General features: G+C 38.2%; 1 protein-coding gene across 2 annotated transcripts in view; it reads left to right on the top strand.

Annotated features, from left to right (window-relative positions):
- The window catches only part of sntg2 (syntrophin, gamma 2), a 102,386-nt gene that overhangs the window by 66,984 nt on the left and 20,905 nt on the right, over positions 1–14,497 (top strand). For both annotated transcript variants that reach the window (XM_005947541.3, XM_042214151.1), the window contains exons 10-14: positions 585–714; positions 2,431–2,469; positions 3,589–3,705; positions 10,857–10,928; positions 11,207–11,413. In XM_005947541.3, the coding sequence (XP_005947603.1) occupies positions 585–714; positions 2,431–2,469; positions 3,589–3,705; positions 10,857–10,928; positions 11,207–11,413 (565 nt within the window). The remainder of the gene's footprint in view (positions 1–584; positions 715–2,430; positions 2,470–3,588; positions 3,706–10,856; positions 10,929–11,206; positions 11,414–14,497) is intronic.

Raw genomic sequence — 14,497 nt, forward strand, 5'->3', positions numbered from 1 at the left:
TGAATAAAGCACATAAATATGAATCTACAGCTAGCTTGACTGATTTGGCAGAAGCAATGGGAAAATGGCACAAAGTTATGGCTCCTAGCTAAGAAATAGCTGGGAATAAAATTTCTAACAAAATGAGGAAAAAAGTATTTTAAAAAAGAAGTCCGTTTTAGCAAAGGTTACAATGAAAATGGGTGATGGTCCTGGTGTTTGAATTTTACCTATGGACAGAGCCAGATTGGTACTTTGTGCCCATCTCCAGAAGGTTGTTTGTCCTCTGGGCAGCTTTCTCTTAGCGGACCTCTCACCTTTTCATATTGTAGTAGCTAGTAGCAGTTTCTTTAAACATGTCCATAAAAAGATAGCTGCTGCTTGCGTCACCCATTGGTTTTGAAGCTTTAACCTGAACATTACAGTCATCAACATTTTATTAAAGTTGGGCGTTTTTACATAGGAGCCATCAGATGATAACGCTCTACTACATGTAATAATGCATCTATTAAGGCTTACAGACTATAAATTCACAGTTTGACGACTCAAGCTTCACTTGTTCAGTATCAGCATTGATCCTCTCGTCTCTGTCTTTGCTCTACCAGGTTCAACTGTTTTGAAGTTTTTGCCTTGGATGGAGCCAGCACCAATATTCTTCAATTTTGCACTGCAGCAGAAAGCACAGACTGGCTCCAAGCAATATCCACAAATATCAATGACTTGACGCAGGAGAATGTAAGTCCATTTCTAAACATTAGAGGCTTGGTTGGATCTTCCTCTGAGTGTGTACTAAAAATGAAGGCGAAAAGAGTGATTTGAATGCTCTCGTGTTTCCATAAAGTTTAAAATGAATGATTTACACATGCACATTAATAGTTTCACAACGGGAGGAAGGAAGGAATCACAAAACTTGACAAAATTCAGGTTGTGAATTATTTTCCACTTTTGATCTGCTCAGTAAGAAAAGAACCCTTGAAACTGTTTTGCCCACAGTTGTTCCCCCCATCACACATTAAAGTAGTTTTAATAGACCCTTCCTGACAAGCACTCATTGACTCACAGTGGCACCTCTCCCCCTCTACTGACAAAAAAAAAAAAAAGATGCTCTTCGATACCTAATTAATGGCTGCTAAGTAGTCATTCGGCGCGTGCTCTGCTCGCTCTCATTTCCTCCTATTTCACTTTGATTATCACGCTGATGATGCGAATAGTTTTTGGTGAGGATGAAGACTTACTGTAAGCCCGTGCTCATCGATGGCACAGCTGCCTTTTTTAAAACGTGTGATTAATTCATGCCTGCATTCACCTAATTACGGACGTGCAGCGTGATTGCTAAATGGCCAATCAGGATGTAATTGTGTTGCCACCTTGGGAGAGAGCGGAACTTTTGTTTTAATGACCTACAACCTTTAAATAGACTCTTTAACACTCTTGGGGTCCGTCGCAGACATGGTGGAAGACTATATGATGCTCTTTGATGTTCTTTTAGAGGAAATAGAGAAAAAATATAAATATTTGTGCAGCAGCTTGCTGGTATCTAATAATATGAAGATTTCAGGTGACGGTGAACTTTTCGAATGTAGCTCAGGTGGAACAAGCAAGTCGCGAGCCCCATGCTGATTGTGATATGCTGACACACCAGGTGTGCTTTCAGTGTGAAAATGCTTTGCTCTGGTTTGCAGCATTTTTCCTGCTGAGTGATAACCTCTGTGGCACATTTGGAAAATGCTTCTCTTTTTCTGGATCTATATTTTCTGAAGGTGGGCTTTAATTGACATGCACTGTCATCCAATGACTTTAAAATGGGTCTGTTATTTTGTGGATTGGTGGGGAGCCAACATGTCACTCCAGAGAGGCGTTTTTTCATTTTCCTTTATTTCACTGATTTCATTTATTGTGTCCATGAATTTATTAGATTCATTTGCAGGAAAGCATGTTTCCCAGGCAGTGCTGCCAACTTTAGATGTTTTTATTACCTCATTAATACGTTATAATACATTTATATTTGCTACTTAATTTACGTTTGGTTTTTTTTTCTTTCCTGAGCAGTTTGTGTGGTGTGGTGGTGTTCACTGCCCCGCTAGAGAATGCTACTGCCTTCATGTAGTTCCATGGGGCTACATGGACTTTAACAGTGTTTACGATGGCCATATGTGTCACAATAACATTTATATTAAAAGACTAAATGAGTCACTTAACCTGTGGTTTTAACAAACAAGCTGATTTGTTTATTTATAATAAGTTCTGTAGCATTTAAGTGGTTAGACCTTAGCTTCTCTTGACACGCAGAATGTAAATAGACATTTAAAACTGGTTAGAGTTTGTAAAAATGCACAAGCTTTTTAACTCTTTGATTCAAAGCTATTAAGGGTTCAGAATGTTTTTATGTAATCTGAAATGTAAATCTGTTTTCTAACCGTATATCTGTTTAATTTCTGTTTCTTTTAATAGATAAAGATCATCAACAAGTACTGCTCTTCAGATGACCAAGTATGTCATTAATTGCCTAACTTGACACAAACACATCATTTTTGTATCTTTTTGAGAACAGGTGCTTAATTGCCAGAAGACCAACAGGCCAATTAAATTCCTTCTGACAGCACACCTTCAGACCACGAAAGAGGCGAAAATCAAACTGAAAATGCCGTCCAACTGCTTGGACGACACTATCAATGTGTATCCCTGCTCTATGAGCAGAAACCTGACATGTGTGAAACAGCCTGTTGAAGTTAACTCAAATATTTTCCACTGACCATATTCTGGGTGTGAATATGTATTTTAGTCTCTAAAGCAGAGGTCTCAACTGCAGACTGCAATGTTTTAGAAACTGCACTTCTAGCCGTTACATTCATCTCACTTAACACTCGTGCAAAGCTCCTTTTGAACGGCCATAACAGCGTTTCTAGTTATTGTCGTGGCCTTTTTTTTAAATTTTTTTTATTGTTGTCAAGTTTTCAATTTAGTTACTACTGGTGAGCACATTCCTAGGAGTATACCAATGTATCCCATGTTGGCAGTAACTTTATACACATGTCTATTTAAGTTTTTTGTGAGAAATGTTATAAATGTGTATAAAATGGCATCGTCTGCATACGACTGCAGCTCTGTGCAAAATCATCAGGGCAATATGAAAATTCAATTCAATTTGTCAGGGGAAAAAAAAAGTAGAACTTGCTCACTCAAAACTTTACTGCAGGATGCTTTAGATAGAGCGTATTGCCAGCAAACAGTCAAGGCCTGAACTTAGAAATCACTGGACGTTGTTAACCACAGGATACGGGAGTGTAGCTGATAAGCAGTGCTTGGGATTTTCTCTGCTTTCCTCTGCTTAGATGAGACTTCCAAGTCAATCTGGAGTAGATAAAAGGAAATTGTTGCAGTGCAGCTGAGACTGCAGAACTGTATTGAAAAGTATCGTTTTAAATGGATGTTTTCTGAGCTGCGTCATGGGGTCCCCCCCCATTCACTTACTTTGTCAGTGCACTGTAGACCATTCTTTTCCATTTTCTTAGTAAGAACATATTTTTCATTGTGTGTGTCTTTTTGTGTATTATCCATTTATTTATTTCAAATCAAATAATGAAAATGTATCCTTCTGAATCTCTGCAGATTGTTCACATGGGCTGGGCATGTGAATGCCCCGAGGGTAGCGCTCCCGGTCGATCTTCAACATTTAAGTTCCTGGCACTGCGAGGACCATATTTTTATATCTTCAAAAGTCCGCCGGTAATTTGTTTTTTCAATTTTCCTATTCAATATGGAGAGGAAATTGGTACATTTCTGTGGTGGGTCAGAAACCTGACTAGAGTTGGGCAGGTTTATAAATCATTTCTTCTAAAGTGAATCATAAACAAAATAAATTTCTACAGCTGGCTTTTAGAAAGGAGGGGTTGTGGTATGGTGCATATGTTTGGTGTGGTACTGGATACATGTAATTAGCAAAGGCAACAGATTAAAAAATAAGAACTCTCGGTCCTCATGTTCTCAGTAGATGAAAAGCCTGAAGTTTTGAAACATAAGAAAACAATTTGCCCTCATTTTGTGTTTAATATTGTTGTGAGACCTTTGTGTCATCGTGTAATGTTGATACTAACAGAATCTTTTTTTTACAATAAACATGTAATATCAGAATAACAGAAATGACAGTTGGCCATTATATTGTTTATAGTGCAATTCCTCTAGTAGTTTATATCGGAGGTACAGAATGGAGCATACGAGCTTTTATTCTGTCCTTCTCTGTACCAGAAGTTCTGTTCACTCGTTGGTATAAAAACCACTGGACACTAAAGTGTCTTTTGTCCTCCTTATATAATTTAGAAAGTGTTTCTGGTTAATCACAGTTATTCAGTGGTTTTTCTCCCGAGGTAGTGTGTGCACATTAATTGTGAGTTAAGTTTTCTTGGCCTTCCTGCTGGACTGTGTCTTTGTTACCCTTTACACAACTGTACACAGGAGAAGCTAATGTTCTCTTTGATGGTTCGTTAGTGTAGCAAACTTTGGTGTGCATGTATTTGCTCTGTTTAAATTCAGATTGTCAGAGACTTTTGATCTCCTCTTAGCTGCAGTTTGAGAACAGAATCCAAGCGCTTCCTGACCATTTTATGAGGAGGCACGAAATAATAATGACTATTGACGACAGTGGCTGTAGGTGAACAAATACAGTGCAGCATTTCTTCATAAATATTTTCATTTCAAATTGCTCATTATTGTGAAAGAGAAAAAATACTGTAAGAGGGGGGAAAACATTTTGTAAAAAGCTTGTTTTAAGTCAGAAAGAAAATTCTCTTGCTTGAACAAGTTGCAGCAAATTAAAGTTTTTCCAGGCTTGAAGTGTACCAGGCAGGCACCTGTAAGTGCAAACGTCCCGAAAGGAACTCCAGATATTGCAAGCCTTAGGTCTGCTCACATCTACTTATTACAAATACTGGATAACATTTCAAACCCAGCAGACCAAAATAATATGAAGGGTCTTACAAGAGGGCGACCCCCATCACCAAGATCTGCAAAAGCAGATCTCGTATCTAATCTTGTGAAGCCATCTTACACTTCCTGAGAAAGCAGCATGCGTGTTACCCAAAAGTGCAAAAAAAAAAAAAAAAAAAAAAAAAACCCCAAAAAAACATCTCATGCATGTTGAGTGCTGCTCTTTTATGATTGGTGAGGACCATTCCACATGTAAAATGCAGTGGTGAGTGAGAAAACAGTTACGATAAAAGCAGGTGGAGCAGCTTCAAGCTGAATAGCAAAGCAAATATAGAAAAATAATTATATTCAAGAGCAGATAAAACTGTAGATTCCTCAAATATCTTACATCTCGTAAAAAAAAAGTGTGTTCTCAAAAACCAGTTTTAGACTGTTTTTCCTTGGTGGGTGTTCCACATTAATATTTAAAAATGAGTATAGCATTCAGCTGGGCTCCTAATAATATATATTAACAGTTTAAATGTTACAGCCATGAAGAAATTTGGATATGAATAGTGGGCTGAAGATTCTCTGGTGACTTTATTAATAGAATGCACCAGGTTTTATTTTAGTTTAGAGTTTAATTAGAGATGTGTGAAATGTATCAAAAGCAGGCTGTAGATTTGCAAAGATGATGTTAAGGAAAGAGGTAGTCGCCTATAAAAGTAGCACCATCTGTGTTAACTTTAGGTTTTGGTGCCAGAGATAAATTTTATGGTGAATAAAAAAGGTCCAAGACTGGATTCCCTGCTGAACACCTGTGCAAACTACAAGGACACTGGGCTGAAGTCTTTGGACTTTGGAGTACAAATTAAACATGGCCTGTTAATCTGCACTGACTGAGCAAAGCTTTTCTAGTAGAGTGTCACGATACTGAATTAAATGCTTTTGAGAAATCCACAGAATAAAACAAAGAACCTTTAAGATGGTTATTAGTCTTTATATATGCTTACCTACTGCAATTAACTTAAAAATGAGCTATAAGAAGAGCAGTTAGCCCAGCACAGAGGCAAAACAGGGAGAGGTCCAGTTTAAACTAACAACTTTACGACATATCTTATATCCGCTTATCAATCTAAAAAAAAGAAGAAGAAAACATTAGAACATATAGAATTAAAGATTTTATGGTTTTAAAATCTCTTCGAATAAAATTAAATGATAATTGAAAGAATGGAAATCAGATTTAGCTTTTCTAATAAGTACAAGACAATTTTTTCTTAGTAGCTGAAACTTTGCAGATAGAAGATTGTTAGATATTCAAAATCAGTCTGTTCTGCAATGAGAGCATTGTGGAGGAGAACCAAGGATTATACACAGATATATTCTGAAAATTTTAAGGCGGCATGATTAAGTACATATTAAAATTTGTGGCGTGATGAAAGGTAGGTCATGATTGGAAACGTTTTCAATTTAATTGAGGTCAGAGTGCTGCTGTTCCTTAAAAAAATAAATCTTTTCATTAAGATATTTAAAATTCAGTTTATTTATAAAATGTAGCAGGTTGTTAGTCTGAAGGTCAAACATTTTTCTGTCACATGTAGTTGGGCACTGGTAGCTGATGTATCCAGAAGAAATTGCACCAGTGGGTTATTTAAGTGGGTTATTTGTTCAAATATGATCTATCATGGTTGATCTAAAAGGAATGCATTTATTTGGACATGTAAGGCTACAAATCAATTATTATATAATAATCTCTTGTAATGTTGTTGTAATGTAGCAGAACGTTTAGAGAGCAAATCTAAATTCAAGTCACACTCAATAACTTCCTCAGAACTAACATGTAATGGCAATACTTCGGCAGTCTCTGACAGGGCTGAACTGCTTGCAGCAGGAAGATGATGAACTCCAGTAACAGTAAAATGTGCACTACCTCCAGGGGAGTCAATAACAATATATTCAGTTGTCTGGTAGCGAAGCAACATTAACAAGGCAAGCCTCTGTGTAGAGCCTTTGACACGGTCATACTGCACCTTGTTGTTTTCCTGTCAATGCCAAAGACATGTAGTAATCCAAATTTATGTCCACATGATTGACCTGGTTAGGCAAGTTTCAGTAAGGACAAAAATTCTCTTATGTCAACAAAATGCAATTTTTGGAATTGTAAGGGGCTTCTTATGTTTAGATGTAATATAGCTCACTGAACTCTTGTACTGAGAGGTCATTTCAGTGGAGATGTGTTCTCTCTCTCGGGAGGCTGTGTATTGATCATTGAAAGATTATTTAATTTAACTCTAGATAAGGTGGGTCAGAAGCTAGAGCGGGTCAGGTTAGATGAGGATTCCTCCATTCTGCATGTCAAAGTATCATTGAGCAAGGTCCTGGATCTATCAGAGTCGTGACTGGGTGAATGAGGCTTGTAGTAAAAAGTACCGTTAAACTAGGAAAAGTGCTAAACAAGTACCAGTCCACTCATCTGGATTAATAACTACCTAACAGCATTTCACTTCTGTAATTTTGCAGGAACACTCATATCAGTTGCCTTTCTCCTGATATGCAGCCTTCTTCAGTGGCCAGCTGTATGGACAGTATGAGTCCTGCTAGCTTCCTTTTATTCCCCTTTTTCCGCCAACTGGTACTCAGCTGTATGAGACACTTTTCATATTTACAGCTAAATCAACAAGTAGGTCTGAGAGACCATTACCTGACCATGAGATGAGAAGCTTCTTCCTCCCACACGCTGAAGACATGCATGTAAGGTTATTTGGTGACTCTAAATTGGCTACATGTGTGAGGTTGATGGAGTGAAATGTATAGAATAAAAGTGCTATATGAATGTATGCTTAAAGTTCTCTGAGGGGTCAGTAAGATGACAAAAGCATTGTATATATGTGGATATTACATAGCTCAACAGCCAGTATTGCTGCCTCTCTGTACTCATTAGCACACTGACAGCATTTCCATGTACTGAATATCTTAAAGAGCTCTGCTAACCTTGCCCTTGCTACTTGACATCCCACTGTCCATTTGCATATGTGCAGGAAATTAAGCATTTCATCATCTATGCAGATGCTTTCTGCAACTCACGTAAGCACACTGTTGCATTCCTTTTGACTTCCATCCTCTGCTCGAGTCTCCAGACTGCCTCTGTTTCTGTGTCAGGTTACACGGTTGTCTGAACAGTGCATTTTTACAATTCCCTCTGCACACTGATGCTTTGTGTTAACATTAGTGATGGTCACCCCAGCTGTTTGTTGAAATGGCAGGAACAAGAGCCTGGCCTTGTTTAAACTACACTTGCTAATACCATCAAACGGGCCCTTTGGTGCAACTTGTGCATCATTGTGCTTGAGACATCACTACAGGAAAAAGAATCATAACCATCAGAGATTTTTAGTAACACTGGGTGAGAGGCCTCTGGTCTGGTATACTTAACCACATACATAAGCCACAACATTAAAACTTAATCTGGCACAACCCCCCCATTCCCAAGAAAACAGATTTAACCTGGTAGGGCATGGACAAAGGACCTATGGGGGTGTCCTGTGAAGTTCTAGGATATTGGTTTGTGGGTTCTGCAGCTGGGTCGTACTCTTAGCGTGGGGGATTTTGCTTGGTCTTTAGAAGATTTGATGTCCATTAAATGGCAGAACCTAAAGTTTACCAGGAGAAGGTTATAATGTAATGAGATCATTAGCATTATTAACTTCACCTGTCAGTGCTGATAATATTTTGGCCAGTATATTTTTAAACTGTTCTTTAAAGTGCTGCAGGAAAGTCTTTTACAAAGAGTATGCCAGAGGCTAAAAAAAATTGTGACACAGAAATGGTGTTTTTGAAGGTGAGCTTAGGAAGAAAAAACCCCCAAACCTTTTTGTAGCTTTTCGTAGTTTTTAAATAAAGAGAAAAAGCTACAGGCTGGGAGCAGGCGAGAACTGCAGTACACTACACACAACGCAGATCAGTTACAAAAATGAAAAGGTTTTTTTTGGTTAAGATATAGGCCAGTCATAGGACCAACAAATCATGTTTACAGGATGAGGGCAAAAGAAGTGAGCAGCTGTACTTTTAATGAACAATACTAATGGATGTATTGTGAAGTCACTGAAGTTATGGTTCCTTGAGCTAAAGACATTATGCAGCTGGTGGGCTGTGAAATGCCAGACGTGTCCTCTAGCTTGTGTTGAAAAATGGTAGTAGCCAATATCCCTGAGGCCGAGAGGCCTTGAATATTCAGCAGTATGTTTTTATTAGTATCAATTATCATGTGTCAAAAAGAAGTCAACAGTAACAGCTCAGCAGAGTAAGAGAAAATTTACTTTAGTACTTCAACAATGTTAGCTGTTGGAAACCAAAAAAAGGCCTTATTTTTATTATTTTAAATCCAAAATTTTCCGCATATGGGATAAAACATGGCCGAATGAATATACCCAAACCAAGAGTGTGTGATTTTGCACCACGACTGTCATTTCACCACCAGGTCCATGACATGACGCCTGGCGCGAACAGTAAGGAGTCTTTAGGGATGTTTACGGCTGTCGCTACGTGTTATTCAGTCATTTAGCTTTTTCATGCAAAGCTGATTTTGTATGGGATGTTTTGTTGTTTTGTTATTTATAGGACCAGTACAACACAACCTATCGTAAAGAAGACAAAGAGGCAGTAGACATTGTTCATTGTGCTTAAATAAGTGGAAATACACTGAGGAACGATTTTAGAACAGTTTCACAACTAATTTTGTTTACCTGGGACATAATGGATCTTTCTTTGATCTTATTAGATGCTAAAATTATTTTAAATACCTAAACAAAATCAATCAACAAATTAAGGATTTTCTTTATGCACAAGCAAACTGAATGTTGCAGAAGATACAGCAGACATTTTTATGAATTCAGTAGTTTAGTTTATTAAGATCCCCGTTAGCTCCTGCAATAGCAGTACCTACTCTTCCTGGAGTGTGACGAACTTTAATAAAAAAAAAAAAATTTCATACAAAAAAGACGTACTACATTAAAAGAAAAAAAAAAAGGCTCAAAAACAAGAGAACAACACAATTAAAACCAATAGCTCCACATTAAATATCTGTAAGAATCACAACTCACTTTTGCTTTTTAAATGATCAACTCTGACCAACATGCTCATCACACAGATGTCCGAAACCTAACAAAAAATAACCAATTCTACTGACTATTCCCGTGTAATTATATATATAGTTTCAATTTTTTGCAAAAAGTTGTGTTAATTCCTAAGATCAAGAATAGTCCTCAGAGTAGTCATTTGAGGATGACTATTCTATCCAGTCTGTACTTTGGAGTCAGACGTATAAATATGTTTAAAATCTAAATGATAAAAGCTCCTTCTAGGATAATGCTGAGTGTTTGTTGTTGTGAAACTAAACCAAACCAAACTAAACAAGCAGCTAAACTTAAGTTACATAAGATTATTTACTCAATTGTACAGTAACTCCTAACATAACTCTTGCATATATGTCTCTGATTTCTAGGAGTTGGTCAGTTAGCTTGATGCTAACACCTAATGAAAGTACAAATCTAAGACTAGTCATGAAATTTAGCTAATAATGTTAATTTTTCGTTCTGTGGCCATAAAAAAATATTCTCAGTTGGATGTTTTACAAATCCCAATTTAAATCTGAGGGATTATTTAAAGTTGTTATTTGAGAAAACAAAACCTGGAAGTCCTAGTTTTTAAAGGCTCTGGTTTATTTTGCTGTAGTCTTTGGAATCTACGCGTTACTTTCATGATGTAAATGTTCTCCCCGTGCCGAGTGCAGCAGGATCAATCCATTTTGCTCCCTGACACTGGCAGTCATCCAGGGCTTCACAGAAAGCAACAAAGTGACCTGCCTAACTTTCATTTGCATTTATTATGTGGATGAGGAAGTGCTGCTAACAAGTGCAAAAAAGCTTGTTTGTATACGCTTCCTCTTCATCTCATCCTCCTTGATGTTTATTTCTCAGATCAGTGCTGCTGACTGGGGACAAGCTGAAACAACATATAACCTCTATGAGGTTCTTTTCAAGGTTCACAAGGTAAGTTATGAGAAGGATGCTGTGATGTGCATCAGGGCTGTTCAAATTTTGATCACCTCTGTTTGCTCTCTTTAAAGATGTCAGTTTTCCTCTTTGAGCATGTCGTATAGTGATTCAGGGAGCTGTCTAACCAAGGCATGTACACAGAGAAGGTTCATCTGTTTAATCTGCGAATATAGAGAAATACTAGTGATTCCTTCTACTTACATCAGCTGTAGAAAGTGAAATAACAGCGTACGTTTCCCCAGGTATGTAGTAATTACAAGTTTGCATTACAGCTGTGGATGGCAGAGGACTGCTGGCTCCAGGCAAGGCTCTACTTGGGACTGGAGCATTCTCCTGAGCAGGACACGGAGTCTCTGTGCTTCAGTATTCTGGTCGGCCACGGCCAGAGCCACACCTTCAGGGTAGAGCTGGCCACTGACCTGGCTATCTGGGAGAAGTCCTTCCAAAGGGCGGTCTTCTTGGAAGTGCAGCGAATACAAGTGAGTACTTTCATATAAAATGATGTCGACCCTTTTTGGGTATTTTCTGTTTGAATATTAGTTCGAATGGAGTGCCTCTAAAATAAAGCACCTTTTTCTCAACTCAAAGGAGGAACGCGAAGTATTGAATGTTGGTGGAAATTAAGACCACAGCACAACTCTGTGTTTCCGTTGGGCTTTAGAGCCAGAAGGAAGATAAATAGCATCAATAATCTTGGATGATGACTAAAATGTACTCTTCCAAATGCAAACATGACAGTCTGAAAATGGAGCTTTATAATCCTTTAATACCAGTATTATTGCATAGGAACATTACAGCACAATTGCATTTGTGTGTAATATTCCTGTACAATCGTGCACTGGTCCATTTAATTAACAGAACAGAACAAAAATGTTAACATAAAATTTGAAAGCCATTTAAATCCTTCTGTAACACCTATATGATATTGCTATGGTTATTGTCATTGCACCTTTTGTTTTGAGGAAGTGACTTGCATTCATCATTTACTTCCTGTATTTATTAAAACTGTGTATATTATATTTGATACATGAGCTTTTGAACACCTCTTAAAGAAGAAGAAAAATCTGTGTTGATTGGTTAGATGGAGACAATGAGCTGGAAAGGATGTGCAGCAGGTTAGGATGATTAAAGACAGATAGAAATGGATGGAGTTAAGTTAGTGGAGTGCAGAGAATTAGTAAGGTGGAAGCGAGGGTAGCTGTGTAAAGGAATGAAGTGTGGAAAGCCGTGTTTATCCAGGTGGCATACCTGTGATGGTATGAAGATGTCTTGAAGAGAGAATGTGGCGTTTTTTTAAACTCGAGTGTTTAACACAATCTTGGAGATTGAGAAACTGCCAGAGTAGAAGAATGAGACCAATTTTCAAGAACAGGGTTGATGTGCAGAGCTGTAGTAACTAGAAAGAGATGAGGCTGATTAGCCATGAAGAGTTGTTGAAGCTAGGTTAAGTGACACTCGGTGACATGCGTTAGGGCTTCATGCTGAGAATGAACACTACAGCTGTGATGTTTGCTTGATGTTTGATGATGGAGAAGAATAGAGACGATCAGACAGAGTTGCACTGTGCCTTTGTAGATCTAGAGAAAAGCTCTCTGAACCCCTTTTTGTTTGCAGTGGTGATGGACAGGTTAACAGATGAGATGAGACAGCGGTCTCTGTGGACTTTTACAGATGACACTCATGAAATCTGTAGTGAGAGTAGGAATAGAATACATGTGTGTGAATGAGAGGTAGGCAGGTGGAAAGGTGAACATGCAAAGTTGGATGAATTTAAATACCTGTATTCAACCAGCTGAAACTATAGACAGTGCACAGGAGAGGTCAAGAAGAGAGTGCAGGCTGGGTGGAGCAGTTGGAGACAAGTCTCTGGGATGATTTGTGACAGAAGCCTAGCAGTGAGTCTAACAGCAGAAGGAGGAGGCCGAGTTGAAGATGTTAGGATTTTCATTGGATGTGACCAGAATGGACTGGATTAGAAATGAGTACATCAGAGGGACAGGTCAGGCCGAGCAGTTTAGAGGCTGAGATGGTTTGGACATATGGAGAGGAGGGGATAGAGAATATACTGGACAAAGGATGCCAAAGATGGGCCTGCCAGGTACACCACAGAAGATTCATGGCTGTAATGAAGGAGGACACGGTAGAGGGTTGGTGTGACACAGGAGGGATAGGGGTGAGATGGAGGCAGATGATCCACTGTGGCAACCTCTAAAGGGAGCAGGCAGAAGAGGACATTTGGAAGACGTCTAAATCAGTAAAACAATCAGTACTTTTCTGTGATATAAAAATCTAACACATTATCTCCCCACTGGTGAATTACAGGCAATAACAGGCTTGTCTTTTCTTTTGACTAAGGAAACCTTTGTTAATTCCAGTTTTGTTATGAATAACCATTACTTGAAATCTGTCAAAAATGTCATATTTGTACGTTTTGGGGCTTTTTAGTTTCTGTTTAAATATACAAAGACATTTACAAACAGTTATTTTATTAATAGAATTTCACCAACATGATTTGGTGTGTCGGGTTTGACGCGGTGAGCAGTTAAGAGTTTTCGTGGCACAGATATTGCAAATAAAATTAGAGATTGGATTTGGGTCTGAGGGAATCATTATTCAGTCGTATGGCTACACCAAGCTTAACATGCCACAACATTTTTGAATTCTCTGGTTGCAGCTCAGAAAAATGCCAGAGGCCTTACCTGCTTCAGATGAATTTGTCTGGCTTGCAAATGGGGCTTAACTGGTCCCCTGACAGTTCCATCCAGCCCATTCCTCCTCTCAGTTTGACAAACATGCACTGAGTTTTGTATCTTTACCTTGATTTAGGGTATCAAATAGACCGAAATCCCTCATGGAGGCTGGTTGTCATCAAAGTCTGAAAAAGTTGGTCTTTTAGTTTGTGTCCAACGAGCTACATGGACATCGCAGGGCTTGGTGAACAAATGACAGCTGGGACAAAAAGCTTTAAAGGTTTTTGAACTGTGATTTCTTCTGATAATAATAAATAAATGTTTCCTTAATTCTTGCTAGGAGCAACGCTTGAATTTATTTTCTGACACGAGCAGTTTCTCTCGTATTTCAGGCCTGCTTATATTAATCACAGTGGTGTCTGCCTATGCAGCTACCCTTGGAAACTATTGTGATGATTGTCAAACCAGTGAATCACTTGTCTAGTTGACAGATGTGTAAAACACTTCTTAATTATAATAACAGATCAGTTCATTTTTTTGGCAACTTACAAGTATATGGATGTAGAGCTCATTGTAATTTGCTGTCTAGGCCAGCTGCCAATAGTTTGACTGCAACTTAAAATTAATAATTAAAATACATTCAGTTTAAATGTTTCATCCTTAACATACATAACAAAATGTTACAGCATACAGCAGGAAAACTCAAACCTTACTGTTTCAGACAAAGTGATATCACACAAAAGGGGGAAAAAAGCTCAACCAGAAATACTTTGGGTGTAGGACCTGACAATGAGTCACACGAATTCTTTGTAGTGCATTTGAGCTGGCGCTATATAATGCTGTATCTTGGACACCTCCCAATGTTCAGACAAA

This window comes from Haplochromis burtoni, unplaced genomic scaffold (assembly GCF_018398535.1).
Source record: "Haplochromis burtoni strain Fernald_Lab_line unplaced genomic scaffold, NCSU_Asbu1 Contig_523, whole genome shotgun sequence".
NCBI lineage: Eukaryota > Metazoa > Chordata > Actinopteri > Cichliformes > Cichlidae > Haplochromis > Haplochromis burtoni.